The sequence below is a fragment of the Arvicanthis niloticus genome, chromosome 3 (genome assembly GCF_011762505.2).
Source record: "Arvicanthis niloticus isolate mArvNil1 chromosome 3, mArvNil1.pat.X, whole genome shotgun sequence".
Lineage (NCBI taxonomy): Eukaryota > Metazoa > Chordata > Mammalia > Rodentia > Muridae > Arvicanthis > Arvicanthis niloticus.
In genome coordinates, this window is record NC_047660.1 from 8,527,416 (window position 1) to 8,554,338 (window position 26,923).

Consider the following 26,923-nt stretch of genomic DNA (forward strand, 5'->3'; position numbering starts at 1 on the left):
AGGGGGGCAACTGCTGGGATGTATATAAATAAAATAATTTTAAAAACATAAATCAAGTTAAACCTCTTTCTTCTCTATTTAGAATATAAATACATGTATAGCGCGTATGACATTGTCCCAAGCATGCTTATGCCTGCCACCACTGTCCTCTCATCCCGCTGCCATCTTGTGTGGATTCCGGCCCCTTAAAGATGATAAACTTTCTCTCAGTCCTTTCACTCCAGAGTTCTCAGCGATTTTCCTGATTCCTTCTCTTCATGCAGCAGCACACTCTTCCTAAGTTCTCTCCTCAGTCTCCTGTGTTTCTTTGTAGTTCTTGCCAGCGATTGTTATGCTTGCTCTGAATTTACTTTTTTTTTCTCCCAACGCAAACCCACTGAGAGTAGAAGCAGCTACTTTGGCCTGCTCTTGTGTAAATCTACAATAAAGCTGTGAAGTTAAAAGGTATGTGTCAAGGGCATTTAATAAAATAACTGTAGAAACATTGAAAATGTGGGCATTTTACTATAAAATCTCTTAGACCCACTTGTTTAGTGATTAATTGGAGAAGTCAGAGAAAATGAGGTCACAGCTCAAGCAGGCCAAAAACACAGGTGTTTCAGAAACGACATATGGAAGTAATTATTACTAATATTTTTGCTGGCAAAGGATATGGATGTTATTATTGTATAATTGTATAAAGACAAAAGGCAATGGGAACATTAATCTTGCTTATAAAATGTAGCATTTTGCCGTACTGCACAGTTACAAATGTAGCTAACATCCACTATAGTGAAAACAACTTTCATATAAATATTTACTTGATCATCTGAATCTATGGTTTGGGCTGTGAAATATGTCCCAATGTTTCACATTCATGCCCTCACTTAACCCACACTACTCCCAAAGTAATGAATTCTCCCACCAGAAGATAACCTTTCTGAACCTTTTACACAGATGACACCAGGGATCCTGTTAACTGTCCTTTGCTGTTACAGATGACACCAAGCCACCTTGCTGAGTATATACATATTTTTAGGAGTCAGAAGTCTGGCAAAAATAAAACTTTTTTTTTTTCATCTGCTGCAGGAAAGTCAGCCTAGGCAGCAGTATATTCCAAGGCAGAAAAAGGTTATGTTTCAGGGACACCTGTTCAGGACATGAATTTTTGTGATCCTTTACAGAAATCTAATTTTCAGCCATATCATCTCAACAGACTTGAAATTCAGACCTCAAAGGCAGTATATATTTGATACTTTTTTATAATTCCATAATGAAACCGAAAGTTGAATAATTTGAAATCTGCATACTCATAAAGATGAAAGAATGGCATGCAATCTAAACAGGAGCTTAAAAACTAGGACTGTTTCCCTGCAAACCTTGGAATGGATGCGGCTTTGCTATCTTTGTAACGAGGATTTAGCCATGTTATGCTGCAGAGCAACAGATCAGTAATCCATTCTCCACAGGCTTCTAGGAACCTCTGAGGATTGGAGACGGACCCCTCCCTGCCCTTCTGTGTACCTTAGGTTTAAGCACTTGCCTATATAATACAGAGCAGCAATAAATGTATTAGGATCAACAAAGTTTCTTCATATATACATAAATGTCATATATTATAGATAAATGGAAGATAGATAATAGATATAGATGACAAATATAGGTAGTTAGATAATAGATGATAAAGAACAGCTTGATTGCATGTCTACTTTATATATATTTATATATGTTTATTCTACTCCATGCAATTATCACTGCATCTCTCAATGACATATTTAAAATAATATACATTACATAATACAGGTAAAGAAAACAAATTATTCTAAGAAATTCACGTACATTCATAACCAAGCAACTTGTTAGGGATTAGTAAAGTGCAAGCAAGCACGGTAGTTTTATCAGCCAGTTTCTCTTACTGGCAGGCAGCAATTTGCTGTTACAAAGAAAGAAGTAATTATTTTATTATTTATCTTTTAAAGTAATCTTGTAAGAACTGTAAACGAATCATAAACCCAAACTTTTATATAAAAATTAGTCTTATCTACCTTAAATTCACAAAATGCATATCTACTCATGAGCAATTCTTAATAAATCATATCTGGAAGCTGAGGGCAAAAATGGCTATAAGAAATCAATCATCAATAGTCCAGTTTCAGTGGGAGTTATGTCAGCCAGTGCTGCCATTGTTCTTGTTCCCTGATCATAAAGGGTTCCTAGCTTAACTAATAAGAGTGTGCTCTCCTGAACTTCATGTTGTTCCGTGTGATTTTCTACATCAGAGCCAGTAGTGAAAACATCTTAACCTAGCTTCACTAGAAATTTTATGTTTCCAAATGTTTTCTAAGGGTGGTGGTCATCGCTGACAATCTACATCTCTAAATTCTTCTCTAGGGTGGTGATAGAATCGTTAATCTGCTCCAGTAGCAATGCCTGAAAGAGATCAAGCATTAATATTGTGAATGTCTGAGATACTGCCCAGTGAGGGACTAGAAGTTCCTCAAAAGTTTCCATATATTTCTTAGATTAAGAGGGATGTGAAGGTAGCAAGCAGAGCAGAACTTATAGAGTCCTCAAGACACATAGTCTTCGGGTCTGAGCCGTACTTCGGTTCACCCATGTTTCTGTGGTAACCAGGGGGCTGCATCCCATGAGTTCTAAAGTCATTTGTTGTTCCTTCTTTATGGACCTCAGCAAAGATCATCACAACTCTACTTTTGTACTCAAAGACAACCTGTACATTCATGGGGTCATTTGTAAGCCATTATAGAAGCCAGAATTTTTTGTCATGCAATACAATGAGCTGATCATTGTTACTGTCCTTCTGGTTCATTGTCAGCTGTGCACTATAGTTTCAAACAAGATACACTTACAAACCAATCGATGCCACTTTGACAAGAGTAATCACTCTGGCAGCTGCAGGTCTTCGTCTTGTCTTGGTTGCTGTTGACTTGGAAATGAGTTAGCATAGCTGATCCTTATCCCAGTACCCTCAAGCAATATCTTGTGTATACAGGGGACGTAAGACATGCTTATTAGACTCCACGTGGATGGCCTGATGAAGTCTTTCAGCCTGAGTTGTTGTTGAGTCAAGATGAGATTTCTGTTTTATACCAGGACAGGTACAGTACACTTCTGTTCAGTCCTCTACACAGTCTTAATTTCCTGTACCCTAATTGATTTCCAGGACACTGAACCACAAGTTCTCACACCATAGTGTTTTCCTAAGAAAAATTACACTGAAGCATATAATAAAAGTGTACTCAGCCTGTGCATGCAGTCACTCATCTATTGATTGTGAGCCACCAGAAACTCGGGAAATAAAAAAATATCTTAAGTTTTCTTGAGGTCTCATTATTTTCTCACTGGTTCTAGATCAATTTTAGCTGCAAGTGTTCTTGTTGCTGTGGAGAATAAAAATTCCAAGCAGAAGGAAATTTGCCAGGGTGAGTTCCTGGTAAATGTGGGAGGTATAGTCACAGATGGTCTGCAAACTACTGCTTCTGAACAGCAGATCTCCAGGTGGCCTCAGCCCACAGATTGCCCCTCCTCACTGTTGCTTCAGCTCCTGACGCAATTGCAAGGGATTCTGTCTCCAGACACACCTCAGCATTTGGGTCCCTGTCAGTCTAATATAGCTGTTTCACCTTGGAACCTAGTCTTTGAAGAAAATGGTTTTAGCTTTACCTATGTGAGGGAGTTAGGTTTACTCTCATATATTCCTCAGATGCTTTTCTCTTACACTTTTTTGTTTTTCTCGGAAAAAAACTTGCCTCTAGTTCTGCCAAACAAAGAGGTTGCAGAAGTATCATAGTGCATCCAAGTGGATAAGCAATGAATCAGTCAGTGCCTCTCAGGGGAAATCCAACCCTTTAAACACTAGCCTCTATGTCTCCTCACACAGACTTTCATTGGGATTTAGAGGCTCATGAACTGAGTCCAAATAACTGTCTCTGATAAACACAAATGACAGTCATGCAAGTCACTCCGATGTACCTCACATGCAAACACAATTCAGAACTATTTAGATTTTCTGTAGCATCATAATAAAAGTGATCATTTGTCTACACCAACTTCTGATTCAAATGAAGATATATACATTCATAAATTGCTACAGCATGACTACAACCTAAGGAATAATCCTTCTTATAACAAGTAGTGCAAAATATGTAGTGGGAATGGTATTTATAATATGTAGCACATTGATTCAATTATTAAATAGTTTTCATGCAATATTCTTTTGTATAATTATCGTAACATGGCTCATACACTATGTGTCAAAACCAGAGATATATATGACATAAAAGATCAAACAAATACTTAATGAGTGCACACCAGCGAGATTATACACTTAATATGTAAAATGACTATTCACATATGAGTTAAGTTTCGTTAAGGGTGCTGCAGTGTGTATGACAATGTTCATATAGTTATATGAAAGGATATTCTGGCATTTGTGATCTGATATATGTTTCTTTTAGTGATCATAGTTGTCCCTAGGCTTACAGCTTCTTGACTGAAGGTGAATGTACTCTAAAAGATTCATTACTGAAATAGAGAGGTAAAGACCCGCTTGTCACGGATGGACGCTGTTCACTCATACCATTGGAACTGAGTTTAAATGGTGATGACTTTACAAAGTATTTCAGGAACAAGAGATCTACAAAAACCATTCCAAAGTTCAATTAAGGTGAATATAGGATTCACTGAATGAAGTAATAAAATGTGTTAGAAAGCATTCACATACCATTTAAAGTTGGTAATAAAAAAATCAATATAATAATAAAATAAATGTAATAAAAATAAAAAAAAATCTCTACTTACCTGGATAACATGTTTCAGTTTATCAATGATCTGATTTATCACAGGATCAGTTCCTCTGACTCTGACTTCAGGATTTGCAGACTGGGCTTTGATTCCATTTCTAACCACAGGCTGAGCATAGCTATTGGAGTGAAAAGGAAAGAGTCATGATTTGGAGACTGGTCAGGAGCATCTTCAGAGTGCCTTGAGACACCTGCGTTTGGAATTTCATTCTCTGCGAACAGACAGCAGGGCTGTGGTTCTCAGAATATAGACTGATAAGACATTGAGCCATTCTACTGAGGTGACATGCTTATAGAGAAAATAACAAAAAGTGTATTCAGCTTTTAACTGTGTTTTAAAATGTGATAAAAAGCATGTGAATGAATGTGTGTGCATGCATGCATGCATGCATGGATGTGTGTGTGTGCATGTATATGTATGTATAATGTTAATAATTATGGCCGAATAACATGTTTACACCTGCAATATCCATACCAATTTATTTTATGCAGTATTTAGATAATCCCCAGTATATATATATATATATATATATATATATATACAAACATACACACATACACACATGTACACAGATGCATCTAGATACACAAACCAAAATTATTAAGTTTACAATGAAACAAAACCCACAAAATCTTTTGTAGATCTAGGAATATAGTATATAATCTACTTCAAGTAATATGAAAACATTTGTAATGGGATGATTTTACAAACAGTAGATGATAGTTTGGTATCTGTTACCTTCCTCAAATGAGAATAATATAATATCAATTTACTCTTCATGAAAATGTTTAAGTACATCATGCCCCAACATGGGTCAAGTCCTACTCTATTCAACACTCTGTGCCAATAGACTTGGTGCAAAAAGAGATGTAAGCCTTGTCTCACAGTGCTCCTTACAAACCTGGGAATGTAGAATGTCAATGCTAACTAAATCGTTCATTGATACATTCAGTCATTACATTTTACCCAATTTCAAAGTTATGTAGTAGAATCTAACCATATAACTACAATTGTTTTCTGGATAGTACTGTACTTATATAACTAAAATAATCCCTGATACTTTTCTTACGCTACTGACAAGAATCTCTGAAAGGAACCTGGAAAAGGCATGTGAACAACATGACAGTTTATGAAACCAACTAATATCATTAAAGATGAATTTACTTTGGAAAATGGTTCTTTTGTTCTAATTAGAACGTTTTCCTTTATTTATTTTTAAAGTGTTTTATTTATTTACATTCAAAATGTTGCCCCCTTTCCCAGTCCTCCCTTCAAGAGTTCTTCACCCCATTCCCCATCCCCTTTTCCTCTGAGAGGGTGCTCCCATATACCTTCCAACCCACCACCTACTCATCCCCAACTGCATCCTCCTTCCCTGGGGCATCAAGCCTCTACAGGATTAGGTGCATACCCTCCCACTGAGGCCAGACAAGGCAGCTCTCTATGTGCTCAGGGCCATGAACCAGCCCATGCATGCTCTTTGGTTGGAGGCTTAGTCTCTAGGAACTCCCAGGGGTCTGGGTTGGTTGATATTTATTATTTTATAATAGAAAATGATGTATGATTCTCTACCCAGATCTCAGTAAATATTCAGGTTTGTCAGCTAAACAGAGAAATAACAGCAATCACTGGAAGACTGCCAAATGAGTTACACAATTTCTTCTGAAAACACAAGCACAGTAAAATTAATAGAAAGCAAGGCTCACTCTCAACTTCAATAAAGCTATTAATTAGCTCATATTCTTATTCATTCACAAAGCAGGAAGAATTTTAACATGTACTGAGAGTACTTGGTATTAACCTGATGAACTTCTTGCTTTTTGGTGTTTTTAATCACAGTTTATAATACCGTTGATTAATTAAATAAGCCCAGATAAAATTTAACAGAATTATGACTGATAGAGAATTATACATTCAGCTATCTTATTATTAAATATTTGATTTTATTATTATACTCCTCTTATTTGTATAGTAAAAACATTACAAATTATAATAAAAATTAAAGTGAAATATAATTTATTGAAAGCAGTTTCTTCCTTGTTTTGTTAGAGTAATAACAGTATTACATAATAGTCTAATGTTTATACTACAATGGTTCAAGTGAAAAAGATGGGTGATATTAAGTGTTGGCAAAAACACAGGATAACTAGAACTCTATTCCACTGTTGCACCTTTCAGTCTGTTCTGGTGGAGTTGTGATTCATTCATTCTCATTGTGGTATTGTATTTCCTTCACGTATGCTGCCACTTATTTGTGTGTGATAATATTAATGGTACAAAGAAAACAGTAAAATGAAACTAAGTAGAACACAACTACATTAAAAAAGACTGACAAGTTACACAGCCTAAAATAAAAGATGATACAGGATATACTTTAAAATTTACTACATTTTGAAGAGCAACCACCTTTAAAATATTTATTATATTTTGAAGACAAGTCACCTTCAAAGACATCCAAAACCAGTGGCTCTCAATTGTGGGTTGTGACTCATTTTTGGATCAAAGAACCTTTTAATTGGGGCCCCCAAAGGCCATTAGGAAGCACAAATATTTATAATATAATTCATAACAGAGGCAAAATTACAGTGATGAAGTAGCAATGAACTTCATGGTTAGGAGGTCAGCAAAAGAATCACAGCATTAGGAAGGTTGAGAACCACTGCCCTAGAGAGGATCAACATTCACCTTCTTGACTTGTTCTTAATTAACCAAGCAGTGCTTATTACAATATAAAGGTGCTGAGCTAAAAAGTGAGATTTGGACACTCTACTGTAAGGTATATGTATATATTTTGAAAAAAAACTTCAAAAATTCTTCTGTTATTTCTCATAGTGTTTATGGAAGAAAATTTTTTCATTAAGATATGTGTTAAATAAACAATACACGAGCAAATGTATCAATGATTCCTGGTGGTCTATATTCACTGTCCCTGATACTGTGTTATATCATGACTTTTTCATGTACTGTGTACTGGAAGGTAAGCACATTTGCCCCACACTTTTCTGTCCTACTTTATGCCCTCCCCTTCCAGCCTGACCCTTTTGTTACCAAGAAAGTTTCACGTCTAACAACTTGCCATAGATTCTTAGGCAAGAAGAAATATTTCCACCATCACTAAATAAATGATTGAGGATTCTAGTTTGATTTTAAAACCTTCCTCTGTAGACAAGTTTATATGCACAAATATGATTTCTAAATTAAACAAAACTTTCTAAAAATTGTGCTTAATTTCATTATGAAATATCTATAGATCATTATTTTTTCTGAATGTAACAGTAATGAGAAAACATTTCAAGAATTCACACGGCAGTATTCAAATTAATTTGGAAAAATGTTAACATTTCATTGAGAAGAAACAGAGAAAATATTTTTTTTTTTAAATATAGAAGTAAAAGCCCCACCGCAAGTGCTTATTGTTTCTTAGCAGGAGTGGTAATGGATGCTAACAATGTATTGCAATATTCACTCAAAAGATGATTTGTTCTCATCAATACGGACAAAGGCAAGCACCATACACCCCCCAACACACACACACACACACACACACACACACACACACACACACACACACACAGGTATGCACGCACACACTCAAGCATGCATGCACGTGCTACAAAAGGCTAAATATTGATTAGCAAGATTTCAATTCTCTCTGTACTGGACACTTACAGCATAAATGAAATGCCAGTAAGTCTATGTACAGTATGTCACTAGGAAATATTAACTTGATTCCTGACTTGACTGGCAATGCCTACTTGAAACTGCTCTTATAACCTATTGACTGACAGATCCTAGTTTTGTAGAATGCAAGACAATTTAATGCAAATTCATTCCACAATTAGAATATTTTGATATATAGTTATATAATTTCAGGTGAGAAGTCCAGAATCTAACAGAATATAAACAGCTTAAAAGTATCAATCAGGGATATTTTCTTCAGGTCCACTGACAGAGGATATAAGGCAGGATGGCAGTTCCCAATGAGTAAGGCACATGATCAGATGTTTCTCTTTACCAATATTGCAGTATATATGAGCAGTTAAAAATCAAAAATAGAAATATAATTGCTATTATTATTTTTGTTGCTTCCGCTAAATTTTTCGAGGCTGATTTTGTAGTTTTATATTAAAATTCCTTTCATATCTAGATCATGAGTCTCAATATTGCTATAAGGTAAAATGCTGGTTTTATAATTGGTCTAATAAATGGGTTGCTGTCTGTACACCTGAGTGGAAACACAGGCTGTAAAGTACAATATAGGCATTTACCAATAAATTTCTTATAAAAGAATAAATTACTTTTAAACCCTCAATTTCTTGTCTTCTCTTTCTGGTAGCAAATATGATGTAAACACTGGTAGTTTGGCCTGAGGATTTCCCCTTAGAGTCTTGTGTTACACTGCACAACATTGCTGAGGCTGGTCTATGGATGATGCTTCTATATGACATTTTTCTCTACATGGAAGGTCCTAATTTTGAAACTTCAGACTAGAAAGAACTCTGATGACTGACTTTATGAGCCAGACTTATGGAAATAACCTTTTATGGTAGACTGATGCTCACAGGAGCTTTAGAGAGTAAAGACAATTGTAGAGTCAATTTGCAGTGATTAAACTTTTTATGGTTTCACAATTTCATTTCAATTGTTAAGACATATAACCATTTTCAAAATACCGGCTACCATTTATTTAACTTTATAATTATATATGTCATATCTCAATATGAAATTTTATCTCTGATTTTACTGATGTGAAAATAAATATAGTTAATTGAGTAAGATCATATTTCATAATTGTTATTATTTACAAATAACTAATTCCTGTTATGAATGTGATAGTTTGTGATATGTTTTAGTGATAACATTGTTTTTAAAAGTCACTCTATGCTTTATGTATAAAGAACTTTCAGCACACTACTGTACTTAAACAATTAAGAAAAAGTGTGTTTAAGAAGGCTAGAAAGCATGAACTCATTAAAAAATAGGCATGACTCAGTCTTCAGTGTCACTTTGTTTGGCAAGGCATGAATCACCACTTGTAAGTTTAGCCAAGAGAACTAAGGGGGAAACAATTTCATACCAGTTTGTGAAATAAGCAGCTGTGTGAGCCAGAAAGAATGTATGTCAACACATGAAGCACCTAAACTACTCGAGTCAGAAGGAAGCTGACACGTCATAAACCATTAAATAAACAGCATTGTACATATGTTTGCCTCTAAATGAAATTTACAAATATATCATATTAGTAAAAACTAAAATTCAAGCTATAATAATCATTTGCTCTAATTTATAATTATCTTTCTTCAACTCAAAGTGACTACTCAGACTTAAAATGTTTTGTTCTAGCTCCAGTCTGTTAAATACAGACTCCTGAAATCCTACAGTAACTTACATTTTCTGCCCATGAATTTTAAAATTAAACTCTGCAATAAAACTTACTATTCATTAATCTACACTGGCTAATAATAACAATTATATTTTGAATTTTCACTGTAATGTTTCATGTATTATATGAAAATATGCTATATGTACATACAATTATGCAGGTTCAAAAACACATTTTAAAACAAGTCAAAATGGTTTACAGTATAAATTTAACCCCTATCTATTTATCTATCTATCTATTTATCTATTTATCTGTTTATATCTCTATCTCACTCACTTTCTCTCTTTCATTGTTAACAAAGACATGCTCTATCATCGAGCATAAAACCATTCTGTAGCCAGTATTTTATCTGAGAGATAAAATTTTAGATATTGTTGGAATTTTACAACATTTTGTATAATTTCAATTGTAATTTATATAAGAGTCAATTCAACTTTTAGATCAAAGAATGGTATTCTACAGAAAAGTGAAGTTTTTAGTCAACAACAGAATGCTTTCAAACTCATGGAAACTTAACAACTCACAAATGAATGAAAAATGGGTCAAGACATGAATTAAGAAAGAAATTAAAGACTTTTTAGAATTGAATGAAAATGATACATAATATAACCAAACTTATGGGACACAATAAAGGCACTTCTAAGAAGCAAGTGCACAGCACTACCAGCAAACATTTAAAAGTGGGGTGAGGAGAGTGGGGGAGAAATCTCTGATAACATCACATCTAAAAGCACTAGAGTAAAAAGAAATCACACCTAGAAAGAGTAGCTGGTAAGACAGAATCAAACTCAAGTATGAAACAATAAAATAAACAACAACAAAAACAAAATCCCAGGACAAGATAGTTTTAGCTCAGAATGCTACCAAACTTAAAATAAAAAAAATTTCCAAAAAAACCCACAAGATATTCCACAAAATAGAAACACAAAACCTTTTTATCCTAATGTATTTTATGAGGCCACAGTTATGCTGATACATAAACCACTTAAAGATGCAAAAAAAGAAAGTTACAAATCAAGTTCCCTTAAAAACATATTTGTAAAAATTCTCAATTGAATACTTTCAAGCCAAATCCAAAAACACATTTAAAAAGATCATCTACCATTGTCAACTAAGCTTCATCCCTGAGATTCAGAAATGGTTTAACATACAAAAATCCATAAATCTAATCTACCATAAACAGACTGTTCATAAATGACATGATCATCTCATTAGGTACAGAAAAGTCTTTTGACAAAACTCCAACACCTCTTTATGATAAAATTAATGGAGAGAACATGGATAGAAGAATATATGTCACCATAATAGAGACAGTTTACAACAAGCCCATATGCAACATCAACTTAAATATAGAGAAACTCAAAACAATTCTACTAAAATCAGGAACAAGACAAGGCTGTTTACTCCCTCCATACCTTTGCAATAAAGAATTTGAAATTTTATCTAGAGTGATGAAACAACTGAAGGAGAACAAGGGATACAAATTTGAATGGAAGAAGTCAAAGTATCTCCATTTGCAGATGATGTGAAATAAAGAAGCATCCTTAAAATTTCCACTGTGAAATTCCTACAGCTGACATGTTAAGTAAAATAGCTGGGTAAAGTTAACTCAATAAATCAGTAGTACAAATGACAAATGGTTGTAGAAAGAAATTGGGGGAATAACACCTTTCATATTAGCCTCAAAAAAATCTTAAAATATCTGCTGGTAACTCTAGCCAGGTAGGTTAAAGATTGACATAATAAAAACTTTAAGACAATGAATAAAGAAATTGAAAAAAGATATCAGAATATAAAACAATCCCCCATGCTTAGGTATTGGTAAGATTAATATAGTAAAAATAATCATCCTACCAAAATTAATCTAAAGATTCAATGCAATCCCTATCAAAATCCCAAAACAATTAGTCATTGATCTTGAAAAGACAATGTTCAGCTTCATATAGAAATACAAATAACCAGGAAAGCTTAAACAATCCTGAATTATAAAAGAACAGTTGGTGGTATTGTCATCCCTGATTTAAAGTTGTACTTCAGAGCTATCATAACCAAACAGCGAAGTATTGGCACAAAACAGAAACATTGTTAATGCAATTATATTGAAGACCCAGAGATAAATCTTCACACCTATGTATACACTGAAAATAAGAAATAACTTCAATAGAATGTGCTGCTCAAACTGGTTGGCTGTATATAGAAGAATCCAAATAGATCTATATGTATCAACTTGTACAAAACTCAACTGTAAATGGACCAAAGACCTCAACATAGAACCAGATACTCTGAATCCAACAGAAGAGAAAATGGAGAAGAACTTTGAACTTATTGGTACAGGAAAAGACTTTTGAACAGTACATAGTTGGTACAGAAAGAGCAAAAGCAGAAGCTATGATCAACAATCATTGAATAGAACATCACTAAAAAGCTTCTGTATGGCAAGGGATGTTGTAATTTGGATAAGGGAGCTACCTACAGAATAGAAAGAGAGTTTTATCACTTACATATCCAATAGAGGGCCAATATCCAAAATGTATCAAGAACAAAAAACAAAATGTTAAGAAAACAAATTATCTGATTTAAAATGGCATATATTTAAACAGAATTACTAACAGAGGAATCTCTAATGGCTGAGAAACACTTAAGTGTTCAATATCCTTAGTTGTCAAGGGAATACAAATCAAAACTGAGGTTCTATCTTTCAACTGTCAGACAGTCAAAGATCAATAAAACAGGTGACAGCTCATGTTGGCGAGGATGTAAAATAAGAAGAACACTCATCCATGCTGGTGGGAGTCTAAAATTGTGCAGGCATTATGGCAGTCCCTGTGGCAGTTCAGAAGCAAACTGAAAATAGATATATCTCAAGGTCCAGCTATATTACTCTTGAGCATATACCTTAAGGATAATTCATTCTATCATAAGACACTTGCTCATCCATGTTCACTGTTGCTCTACTCATAAAAGCCAGAAATTAAAAACAACCCAGAATTCCCTCAGCAGATGAATAGATAATAATAATGTGGTACATTCACACAAGGGAATATTACTCAGCCATTAAAAATGAAATTCACAGGGAAATATATAGAATTAGAAAATAGTCACTTTAAGTGAAGTGACACAGATCCAGACAGACAAATACAATGTGTATTTTCTTATTTGTAGTTACTAGCCATTTAGTTAATGATAATTAAGCTACAATTTTTAAACCTTCATAGATTAGGTATACAGTAAGGGACTAGGTGGGGACAGATAGATATTTTAGTAAGGGCAAATAGAATATATAGTCATGCATTGCTAGAACAGGAGGAACAAGTAGAAAATGAAGGGAAGAAGACTACAGATCAAATACCAAGAGAGACTGTTTGAGGAGTAATAGTGGACATAATACATAAGCTTCATAAAATATATACATATATGAATGCAATCTAAATAAAATCACCAACTGTGGAGAAGAAAGAGCTTTAATTGGACATTTCTTTTCATCAAATGAAGCTTCCAGTACCTGAATTGGGTTACAGCCAATTGAAGTTTTGGCCAAAGGGGTTCCATGGGAACCCCCAAACATCTCAGGATGTGGCCAAAACTATAGGTTGCTCACCACAAAATGACAGCAAGACACTGCTTGGGTCTAAACCAAATGGGGTCCTGGAATGAACCAGAGACATAGACACAACCTTCTTCAGAAAGTGGACACATCCGATACTTCTAAAATGAGAAGTGGACACATGCTCTCATCCCTGATCCAAAAGTAAATCTCCAATAAATAACCACTTATCAATGAAAGTTTAATTTCCTCCAAAGGAGTCTCACTGAGGAATCAAACTACTCCTAGCGTAGGCCGCATACTCAGAAGTAAATGGACAATGGAAAATGAAAAATGGCATCTTTGAGATTCCTTGTCTCATAACATCATGCCAGGATTTTCCTTTTTTTAAAAAAGTTTATTTTAGTAGTCTTTATTTTTCTTTACTTTTTTTTTACTTTTATCTTTCTTTCTCCTTGAAGTCCTTTGTGTATATATTATGGTTCCCAGTGGGTGTTTTGTGGGATTTTTTTAGTGGGTTTCTGCTGTGCCTTCTCTTGGGTTCTAGTCTTCTATTTGATTTATAGTATTCTGATGTACTAATTAAAGTGGAAATTTCTGCTTTCTTTGGAGACTCACTGAGTCATGTGATTTTGTTTCTGAAAACTGTCTTATGACAGGATGATTTTCTTGATGCAGGCACATAGGAGGATGTTTTGCAGAGAACACAAGTGGAATTTTTCTACAAGCAGTCAGGAAATGGGGCATGAGATGTTTTGCTAGAGCAAACACTTGAGAGAGCATGTGATGTTTGGAAAGAATATAAATGGAACGACACAGATGGTGGACAATGCTGCGTAGTATTAGTTCACATTGCCACTCTTTGCTGGTCACTGTAGTATTAGTTCACATTGCCACTCTTTGCCTGTCACCATTTGTCATCACTTCATAGAGATAAATGATGCATCAAAGAAATTCTGGTGGTGCTCTGGCAGCTTTTTGACACTTCTGAAGACTCAGGTTGATTGGTAGAGCCCCGTGGTTTCTTCTGGATCAACCTGCCATTGCAGATTCATGAGTGGTGACTTCTACTGGGTCAAGCTACCACTGCTGATTTGTGTGAACTGAACTGTTGATATCTTGATAATGCAGATAGGTTCACTCCAAAGAAATATTTATAAACAGTTGTACCCCCTCCTTTTTTCTATTAATGTTTCCTTTCTACTGTCAATGGTGGGTGAGGGCTTGAAGGGAAGTTAAAGCATTTAAGAACACTTATTAAAATAGGTTTTGAAAATTATAAGCCTACAGTTTATCTTTGTTTTATATTATTTTATTATATTATTATCCCTTAGAATCCTATCTGTTTTTTTAATAAGAGATGGATCCAGATTAGAAAGAAAGTGGAGAAAAAAAGGAAGGGGTAAGTGAAGGGAAACCATAGTCAGAATATATTATATGAGGAAAAAAACGTTAGTTTTCAATTAAAGCTCAAGTAAATAAATAAAAATAAAATATTTTTAAAAAGTATAATGTTGGAAAATTACCAAAAACTCTGGAAATTAATACTTTGGTAATTCCTATCAAGACAAATAAAAATAACAGGACAGAACATTTGAATTATGTTATATACAAGATTGTTACAGCCCAAGCTGCCCCACATTGGATGTCAAAAATGTTGAGAGCCAGTCTGCCCCACTTGGGCACCAAAAATGTTGCAAACTGAGCTACCCTACATTTGGGGGACAAAAACGTCGGGGACTGCACTCTCAATGTTGCAACCCGCATTGCCAAAAGCCTTGGGGGCTAAATTGTTACAGCCTGCACTGCCCCAAGCTGCTCTGGTCAGCGGGTCAGGGTTCAGCAAGAGGGAGAGTGAGGATGGATGCGAGGAATGGAGACCAGACAGTGTGATTCAAACCCCTTTATTCTTCAGTCTCTCTTCTTCTCTCCAAGTCCCTAGTTCCTAGTACCAAGTCTCAGGTCCTAATTCCTAGTTCTAGTTGCTAGTCTCTTTCCCAGTTCCAAGTTCTTTCTCCAAGTGCTAAATGCCTAATAATAGTTGCCTGTCTCGAGTCTCAAGTGCCTACTCCCTGGGCCTAATACTTAATAATAATTACTTCTGTCTGCCTCTCGCCTTTTATATGTCTCACTTCTAAGCCATGCCTTTAAGTCATGCCTTTAAGTCATGCCCTTAGGTCTTGTCTCTAAATCTGATCTCTAAGTCACACCCTTAAGTCACATACCTTTAAGTCTCATACACCCAAGGGAATATCCTGGGTATCTAAAACAAGATGTTATCACAGTGTGTTCAGCTGTTGTAGGCTATTGTAATCAAGTCTCTTGTCAGGGTTTATGGCTCAAGATGGCTGCACAGATGATAGCTGACTTCTGTCAGCTCCCCACATAAGATCATGAGAATTACATTGAAATAAAACACACAAAATGACAAAATGTTTATTCTTGAAGACAGAATACCCTTTGCTGCAATTCTCAAGTATATGCATCCAGAGTTAAGGTGTCCCAAGACCAGACTTTATCTCCATGAGGCCTCAAAGGCAGTATACTACCATGACTCTCCAGCTCCTCATGCCTCTCCAGTTTCTCCTGCCTCTCCAGTTTCTCCTGCCTCTCCAGCTTCTCATGCCTCCTACAGCTGGAATTTTTTTCCTAAGGCTGTATATTCATGATAAAGCACTTGCCTTGCATGTCCAAGGCCCAGTGTATCATGCTCAGCATATCAAATAAAAAAAAAATCAGTCCTCTCAAAAAGCTCCATGTATGGATCCATGTTTTCTAAAGATGCCACAGGACTAGCTGTTACACTGGTCTTGATATTTAATAACTTGGAGACCCACACAAGCATAAAAAATAATTTTAGTCACACTTAAGGCTAGAGTAACATCAATTGTGACAATATTCATATCTGATCAGTTTCATAAAATTAGACATATCCATTATGATCATCCCAGTTCCTCCATTTTATATAAATCACTCAAAACATATATTTAAAGTTGTTTTCTTTTAAAACTTGATTTAAAAATAAAATAGTATTTTTACTGACTTTTTTTTGTATTTTCAACAGTTACCTTTGTTTTATTCCTGAAAGGCTGTGCAGATCCAGAGCATGCTGAATCTCACACACTGCCTTCAAGAAGAAATACACCTGTAGCAAAATATAGTGCTTGACATTCATCTCTTAGCCTAGAGCCTAATGGATTTCTTTTGTCTGCCTTTGGTGACAACAACATAAATTTAGAGCTAGAAGGGACCTTGGAGGTCATTTAGTTCAACTCAGCCATCTCTTAAAACAAATTGAGGAGGTATGTTCATTTCATCCCTTTGTGTGTATGTGCTGTGGATTTCTGAAGGCTTCTGAGACAGCTTTTATTAAAAGGCACAGATTCTATAAAACAAAGAAAAATGAAAAAAACAATGATGTCAAATGAAGGAAAATTATATGTGAAGATAGTTGGAGAGAGACACTAGCCACCTATCTGAAACTTTGCCCAAACTGTTTTGTTGGTGAAGACCAGAAAGAAAACTTGAAATCTAATAGATCAGATTCCCTACCAATTACCTACCACAAAGAGTGTCAGTATGTGTTTGCAACCATACTTTGGTCAACTGCTGATCTCCTAAACGTGATTATAAATCTTTACTTTAAAAAAATTTTTCTTGAATATTTTATTTATTTGCATTTCAAATGTTATCCCCTTTCCCTGTTTCCCCTCTGGAAACCCCCTAGCACATCTTCCTTCCCTCTGCTTCTATGAGGGTGTTCTCCCACCCATCCACCCAGTCCCTCCTCCCTGCCCTAGCATTCCCCTACACTGGGGCATGGAGCCTTTACAGGATCAAGGGCCTCTCCTCCCATTGATGTCTGACAAGGCCATCCTCTGCTATGTATATGGCTAGAGTTAAATAATAGAGAATAAATATTCCAGTTATAATACTAACCCAATTAAGATAGGGTTGAGACCTTTCTATGGTCCCAAGGACTTACTAACTTAACATTTTCAGGTGAATTTGTCTGATATTTTTCACTAAGTGTACATTGTTATCATTCTCCCAGAAGTCCTATAAAGAGTCTCCGGGACTCTATACTCCATGAATTTCTAATCAAGTGAGAGATTAGTTACCTGAGCCTTTCTTTGTCCCTGTCTCTGTATCTCTCTCTCTCTCTCTCTCTCTCTCTCTCTCTCTCTCTCTCTCTCTTGTTTTTCCTGGTTTCTTTTTTAGTCTTATTTTTTTTAAGGGGTTGAGATGGGGAATGAAGACATGAGAAAGAAAGAAAGGGAGAGAGATGATAGATACATGATAGATAAATAGATGATATGTTGATAAGTAGATAGATAGATAGATAGATAGATAGATAGATAGATAGATAGATAGGCAGAATCAGACAACAATTTAAAAAATAAAAGAATGAAATATATTGAAGGGTCAGGGACAATGAGAGTCTTGTAATGAGTCGGAAGAACACTTTGGAGTCTGTAATCTATAAACTGATAGCCTAAGTATCCAGCTTCATGGACTTCCTCCCTTTTGTTGCTTCTGATAGCTTGAACTCAGCTTCTTTTCTAGCCCCCTTGTCCCCATAATATGCATTATTATTTAGCATAACTTCATCTTAATGAATCTGGGGGATTATTGAGATTTATTATGGAGCAAAAATAGAAGATGCTGATAAACAACTCACTTTCACCACACAAATCAGCCATTTAAAGACAATTCTTTAAAAAATGTGACCTTCTTTCAGAACTCCCATCCAGAAGCCAGCTGAGTGTATAATTTATAAACCACTTGTTCTCTCCTTCTCCTCTAGCTCTCCCTACACACACATGCTGATTATTGAGGTATGTATCATACTCAGAGGCAGACAGAATACAACAGGTGTACATGTCAGCCCAGCTGCACTGGGCTTACAAGTGCTTGCTGGTTACCCAGAGCAACTATGGCCATCAATCTTACCTACAGCATAGGGAAGAAAAAGGCATTAAGTCAACTTCTCAAAGGAAAAAGAAGAAATTAAATTTAAAAAATGGTTATTTATATAAAATGATATACAGAAAAAGATGTGTTTTTAAAAATAGGGCATAGACAAGAAAGAAAGAGGAAAACATGGCATGAATCATCACTCTTCAGAAAGAGAATAAGAGCATCATGCTGAAGTCTCTTATAGAAAATACCCTTAAGAAGTTCAAGGCTAATCAGAAGACATATTTAGAAATTTTCTTTAAACTATTTAACTTTGAGAAGTACAGAGGACATATCATTTAGGAAACATGGCATGGCGTGAAAGGTACAAAGACAAATAGGCCCAGGTGACAATGTGAGACACGCTTCAGATTGGTTTCACAGGAAACCAAAACTGCAGATGCAGGTCCTCTATCAACACAGGAATTCACAGAGGAAAGTTCAGGCAGTAATTGAATCAGAGGCCCTGGGGAGAGGTGGCGAGCGAAGTAAAATAATGACAGAGGTATGGGCAGATAGGTTGTGGAGAATAGACTTCTGAGTCAAGAAGAATTGTTGCAATATAAAAAGGAACAAGAAGGACAAGATCTGAAACAGAAATCAAACCTATGAATAATAAAAGGACTACTGAGTTCTTCAGGGGCAGGAGAAGAAACAGCAAACAGTGACCTATGTGAAGACAGAAAGGGGACAAAGCCTGAAGTCCAATCAAGAAAATGTCAAACAAATTCAAAATGCAGGAAAAGAGAGAGGAGAGACATAGTTATTTATAAAAAAAATTTTACATAAAATGCATAGTAAATTTTTCTACTATTTCATTTAAATTATTAGAACTCAAGAATGGTAGAACAATTCTGTCATTCTAACACTGTAGCTTCAGAGTTGAGTAGGAATATTCAGGAGTTCAAGACTATCCTGGGCTACATAGTGTGCTCTAGTCTCAAAAGAGCACAATTAATCAGTCAATCAACCAATCAGTCTATAAATATCAAAATCGAACAAATTCAAAATAGAAGGTATGGACATTTTAAGAGTGAGACTATAATAAAAGTGTTATGTTAGACAACTCATTTTCACGACCTCTCCCTAGTACAGAGAGCTTCTAGCACTCTGCTCAGCAAACTGTGCATGCTTGGCCTGCCTATGAATTAGGAACGATATATCATGTGTTAACTTACTGCTTTTGAAAGAATGACATCTGTTTACCAAACAGAGCTCTGGCTTATCCAAGTAATAAACTTCCCTCAAAGACATACATGTATAAATTTATAAATAGAGAAATGAGTATTTTAAGAGTTAGGAAACTCTGACTCCAATTTCCTGGAAGGAGACCATTGATTCAGTTACAAAAGAAGTTAGTTTTACATATTCTGTGTTTATTATCTTAGTAGCATTGTCCAAAGAATAGCAAGAGGAAATCAAATAAATACCTAGCTATGTAATATTAATAAGTATTAATAAGTAACAATCAAGCCCCAAAACAGGTTATGAAAATTGATATAAAAAAGTAGCATGATTTTCCCATTTTCAAACCCTGTAAAATCAGGTTCCTTAAAAAAGAAAATTTACTGTATGTTCTACTCAAAGCACACACAGCAGACTGCTGACATAAGCAGCTAGGTATTACTTATTCTTCTGATTATTACAACAAACTCCTGATTTCTCAGCTTCTGCTATTGGTCTTCAGCTGTTCTTAGAAAAGTGGTAAGAAGTTGTCGTAACATAATTTACATCAAATTGTTCCTCTGTTTCAAGCGTTTCAGTGGTTCCCAACCCATGTTGGGAAGCTGCCTGAACCTCCATGCTGACCTCCAAGGCCCATGAAGTATTCCTCTAATGGTGTCCTTTAAGGCACTCTTCCCATCACTGTACCCAGCCTGGTCAACCTTCAATGGGAATATTCTTAGAATAAGGCCACATAACACTTTTCAGTGCTTTTGTAACAAGCTTTGTTCTTTTTTCCTTTTTGTACTGTCTTTTTAAACTAGACATACCAAGATTTCTCATGTTTCTCATGGTTCTCTTCAATCATTTTCCATCTGATGCCTAATTTCCACATGTAATAGTTTTAAATGGGGTCCTGAGGTAGAATGCTCTGATATTTTTTTTTCACTGAATTCTGGGTAATTTCATTGCCCATTGAGAAATTTAGGAAAATGGAAGAATTATTGCCTTGAGTTGTGTAACCCAGGGAACCCCACCGGACTTCAGTGGAAAATTTCAGTCCAATAGCCATGAAGATGGCCCTGGTTTACCTCAGTGGGTTACAAAAGCTACCATAATGTATAAATCTGGGGAATGGACACACAAGGATGGGAGGGTAACAAGGTTGATGAAAATGCGGTGAAGGGACAATTAAGGAAGCAAAAGTGATCAAAGTATATTACACAAATGTATCAAATTGACAAATAAATTAATAAATATAGAAAATAGCCAAGGAAGGAAGGAAGGAAGGAAGGAAGGGAGGGAGGGAGGGAGGAAGGAAGGCATGCAGGCAAGCATAGAGAAAGGAACAGACGAAGTTGGGGTAACAATCCTTGTTTTAAAAATGTATTATTTTCTCAAAATTAAAGCTGATTTTCATGAAACTATTGCACATACAAAATGGCTTGCCTCCAATCAGGCAATGTATATGACTGAGAAGAACTGAACTATAGTACTTACGAAGAAAACAATTGACAATATTAAGGTAGGAAGACAGAGAATAAAAGGGTCTTGAAAGCCAATACCATACAAGCACTGTTTTGGACATACAATGGTATAATTACAAGTTTGTATCTGACACATTTTCATCTAAAATTATTATAAGTGTACGTGTGCTTGTTTGCATGTGTGAGTGTGTACATCTCACATGTATCTGGTACCCACTTGAAAAAAAAAATAGCATCTGATACCCTGGAATTGAAGATACATAGACTTTTGCAAGGTGACATATAAGTCTTAGGAACCAAACCTCGGTCATTTGCAAGATCAGCAAGTGTTCTTATCAACACTGAATCATCTCACTAGCCTCACACTTTCAATGTTTATAAATTTAAGCAGGTATCTATTTCTTTTACAAATCTAGAAATATGACAGTTAATTGACAAAATTAAATCAGACTTTGTCTTAACCAAATATATATTCTCCCATATGTAAATTGTTCTTAAATAATTATATACAATATATGGGATTCTCTATTGTTTTCTTTAAAAGCCACTATTTGTCTGATATTAACTACAGATTTTTATAATTTATTGTGCTCTAGAGAATTAGAACTTTAGAATAAAAATTATTATTTCACTTGAAAAATACTCATAATTGAATTTGGTCAGGACTTTAGAATTTCTTATGAACATCTGAAATAAAATTAAACTAATCAAAATACTAAAAAAAAGTTTGTAAGTCAGTGGAGAATTTAAAAATTTACTAAAGAGGTAGATTTTACATGCTAAAATAGAAGTTGTCCAAGCTGCCTCTGACTCACTCTCAAGATGGTCTTCAGTCTCTGGATTAAATAAAACTATCACTGGCCACTCAGTACTTGAATATGTAACTCGGGTTGCCTATAATTAAATTAAGATTAAAAATTAACCAGGATCAAGGGCATCAAACTACCAACAAGCTAACATTTGACCTGATGACGGTACCTAGTTGTGGATCTCTGAATTATTCCCATTTCTGCAAGAGAAAGCCTATCTGATGAAGACTAAATATAAATATAACTGATCTATGAGTATAGCAGAATATCATTAGAAGTTATTTTATTGATAATTATTTTTCAAAACTAAAGTCAAAGTATATCAAAGACCTCAACCTATAACCAGATACATAAAACCTGATAGACAAGAGAATGAGGAGTAGCCTTGAATACACTGGCACAGGGGGTTACTTTTTAAACAGAACACCAATAGCACGGGCACTAAGATCAATAATTAATAAATGGGGCCTAAAGAACTGAAAAACTTCAGTAAAGGCACAGGACACTATCAACTGGACAAAGCAGATGTCTACAGAATGGGAAAATATTTTTACCAACTTCACATAGATATGTGAATTAATATTCAAAATATATAAAGAACTCAAGAAAATAGATCTCAAAAAAAAACTCAAACAACCCAGTTAAGAGTACAGATCTAAACATAGAGTTCTCAGTAGAAAAAATTAAAATGTCTGGGAAACATTTTTTAAAGTATTCAACATCATCAGCCACTAAGGAAATGAAAATCAAATCACGTTGAAATTCTATCTCACATATGTCAGAATGGCTAATATCAATAACACAGGGATAGCACAAGCTGGCGAGGATGTGGAGCAAGGAAAAAACTCTTCCATTGATGGTGGGAATGAAAACTGGTATAGCCACTGTGGAAATCAGTATGGCATTTCCTCAGAAAGTTGAAAATTGATCTATATCACAATCCAGTTATACCACTCTTGGGCATAAACCAAACAAGGTGCCATCATATCACAAGAACACTTGCTCAACCAAATTCACTGTGAATTTATTCATAATAACCCACAACTGAAAACAGCCTAGATGTCCCTCAACATAAAATGTATAAACAAAATGTGACATACTTGCACAAGGGAGTACTACTCTGTTGTTTTAAAAAAAAATTGACATCATTAAATTTGCAGACAAATGGATGGACTGGAAAAATATTATTTTGAAGGAGTTAACTCAGACACAGAAATATAGACACAGCAAGTATTCCCTTCCAATAAGTAAATGATAATCAATTTATAATCTGTAGACTCAGAGAGGATAAGTAAAGAGAAAATGTGTAAGGGCAATGCATGGGTCTCCTTGGAAGAGAAAATAGATAAGAATTTACAGGCATACTGGTGGCAGTTACAGATGGGGATGGGGGAATCAGGTGACAGCAGGTGGGGTGGAAGAAAAGGATTCAGGGAAGGATGACTGTAATTGGGTCTTGGGGATGTGGTGGCTGGGAACCTAGTGTTGTGAAAACTTCCTGGACTGTGTGAAAGCAATCATAATAAGGACTTATAACAATGGAGGATATGGAGTCTCAACTGACTGTCTCTTGTAACCAGGGGAGGCCTCCATTGTTGACACTGGGTTGCATTCCATTGTATTACTGGCCAAGGTGGGGGGGGGGGGGTCCCATTGAAATCCCCAGACAACCAGGGTGTCGATAATTCTCTGAAAACTGACACTGGGTCCATATTGGGTCCATATTGCTGAGGACAACCCACCTTAACTCATTGAATGTGGAGTTGATCTGTCTCTATGAAGCCTGCATCCCTACATTCTAATCTCATTGGTCCTGCAAGGTACTCTGCAAGCTATCAAAAGAGAAAGTGGACACAAACACAGGCACAAAATGTTTGACCTACAATCAGTCCTGCCTGGAAAATGTGCCAGGCAATGTTGACACAGAACTTGTGACAGCAGCCAACCAATGTCTACCTTGGTTGACAACTTAAGACCCACTCCATGGGAAGGAACTCATGCCCACCACTGCTTGGATAACTCAGAACCAGAAACTTGATAGCCCAGAGACATAGGGTAAACCCCCAAACTGCTAGTCAATCATTAAAACTTTAACTCACTGTGAGGCCCGGAATTTAGAGGGTAACATACTTAACAAGAAGATTAAACCTAATAATATCCATGTTAAGTATTTCTGTTGGGTGGCCCAAAGGGGCTCTATTTAAAACCAAAACCCACATCTACTTGGAAAAACTTCAGTTTCAGATTCCCTGTCAATAAATGTGGTAAGGAGTCCGGCTCCTAGGTACTAGTATGTTTTTAAAACTCACATTCTCTCTTGCTGCCCCAAACTCCATGCTTGTACCTTATCCTTCAAGTTTTTTTTTTATTACTATGCTTTCACATTAATTAATTATCATTTTAGGGTGTGAGCATATGCCATGGCCAAACTGTGGATGTCAGAGCACAACATGCCAGAACTGTTTCTTTCCATTTTATGACTTCAAGGATCAAAGATGTTATCATTGAAATTTTAAAATGTAAGAACATGTGAAACTTAAATGGAAAAAAAGACACAAAAAGAACATTGTCTTTGATACAGAGGATTCTAGGGAAGATAACTGGTTATGCTACATTAAAATTGGTATGCCTTTGGTGAGTGAATCTGGAATTGGCTTTAATACTATTTCATGGGTCAAGCTTACAATTTTTTTAACTCAAAACACTATCAGTATTTGTATATACATATATACTTATACATGTATACATATATACATATATGAACAATAATTAAATAATAAAATGTATTTGAAAAGTATGGGGGGTTGGGAAGAATGGGAGGAAGGAGAGAAAGGAAAAAATATGTAAATACAGTGCTCATATATGAAATTCTCAAAAAGGAATCCAGTTTTTTAAAATGTTCAGCAGATTAACTAGCATTTTACAATATGAAAATAAATATGACCTATAATTATGTTGAAGGACATTTTAACTCACTACAAACTTTGAAGTTTAAAATGAAATCGATACAAATTATTTTACCCAGCATACTAACAAAAACCACAATAACATTTTATATTTCAAAGTATTTCTGAGAACAAGAAAATAGATTGTCAGAAGCTAAGTCAGCAGAGCCAGGGGGACACTGTGTGTTATTTCTTTCTTTCTTTTTTCTTTTTTTATTATTATCAAATTATATTTTTTACTTTTTAACACAGGGGTTTTAAACATGAAAATGCAGGATATGGGGAAGGGGTTGACACAGGAGCATTGGTGTTCAGGGGGAGTACAGATATCTTTCAGAACAGGGTATCAGCTGGGTGAAGTTTCAGGGGTCAGGTCACTATGACTCTGCCTATGATTCACTTGTCCTTATCTAAGTTGGTACTATCCACCAAGGCTGCCTATTTACAAGGTCTATGACTACTTAGGCTGGTAAATTTTCACAAAAGCTGCCTGTTTACAATAGTTTATAGACGTCTGTTTCAGTGTTTTTTCCATAGAGACCCAAGACTTTGTGTTAGCAGGCATGTATGTCAGGCCTATTGCTGATTTTAGGCTTATGGCTGATTTTAGGCCTTCAGTGTATAAGCAGGGCTGCCCCTGACATCTCCTCCCTTTTCTAAGTATAGAAGGGCTGTGGCAATTCTAATCTTGCTAAGGCAGGGATAAAGGCCTGACCTCCAATAATTAAAGGGACCTTGTAATGGCTCCAGTCCTCCTGTCGTCCAGTGAGGCATGAGGGCCATACCCATCCCGATGTCTTTTTCCTGGAGAGGGGATACTTTTGATATCAACCCCTATGCAGTCAGGCTTGTCCCTCAGGGAACTCAGGAACATATTTTTAACTTTTATTTGTATTCCCTTGCAGTGCTTAGCCTCGCAGCCTAAGCAAGAATTCAGATCGCCAGACAAAGGGGGTTCTGGGTGGCCCCTCTTTGCTTGGTCTAGGGGCAGAAGTCCCCTCTTTTAGGTTGGGTGGAGATGGGGCTTGGGAGCACCCTGGATAGAGTAACATCCTCATCTAGAGTCTTGTGGTCCTCCATAGCTAACTTATGATAATGTATCTGAATAGATTTTGCTATCAGATTGTCTATCTGTTGTTTCACAAACTTAGTCAGCCTATTTAAGGCCCAGGGACCAAAGAAAATAAGCAAAAATAACCTAATCAATGGTCCCAAGATGGAAGGAAGTAGGGCTAACAATCATGGAGATGTTGAAGACCAATTCTTGTACAAGCTCTCATTTTTCTCTTTCTCTCTCTGTCTTTTCTCAAGACCTTCTCTGGCCTTTTTCATGCTCTTTTTAATCATCCCTGTTTTGTCTATGTAAAAGCAGCATTCTTCTTTAAGGGTTGTACACAGTCTAGAGCTGTACACAATCTTTTCTATTGTAAAAGAGAAAATCAAGTCCAATAAAGTCCTTTGCAATTTGGGGGATCGCATCAAACAGTGAAATGAGGGATTTCTTCAGATTAGTGATGTCAGTCTATAGCTGTTTGATGTCCTTGTCAATGGCCCATTGGAGGTCTGAGTAGAGTAAGTCCGGAGGCCAGCATCAGGATTAGAACTCCTAACAGCAGACATCACAGGTGATTAATTTTTACCTGGAAACGAAAAAAGAAGGGAATTCTCAGGGAAATTTCCCTGAATGTCAATTGTTATTCATCTTATTTATAATTGGGCCTGGTTTTGTGGGGGTATCTATTTAATTCATTAATCTTTTTGGCAGCCATTTAGCTGTGCCTTCTCTGGTATCAAATAGGCATATCAATCCTTGGCCCCTTATAGGAACT

At 35.7% G+C, this 26,923-nt stretch overlaps 1 protein-coding gene across 1 annotated transcript in view; it reads right to left on the bottom strand.

Moving 5' to 3' along the window:
• Gpc5 (glypican 5) overlaps window positions 1-26,923 on the bottom strand; it is a 1,248,052-nt gene that overhangs the window by 834,381 nt on the left and 386,748 nt on the right. The window contains exon 6 of the mRNA XM_034498469.2: window positions 4,801-4,921. Within this exon, the coding sequence (XP_034354360.1) occupies window positions 4,801-4,921 (121 nt within the window). The remainder of the gene's footprint in view (window positions 1-4,800; window positions 4,922-26,923) is intronic.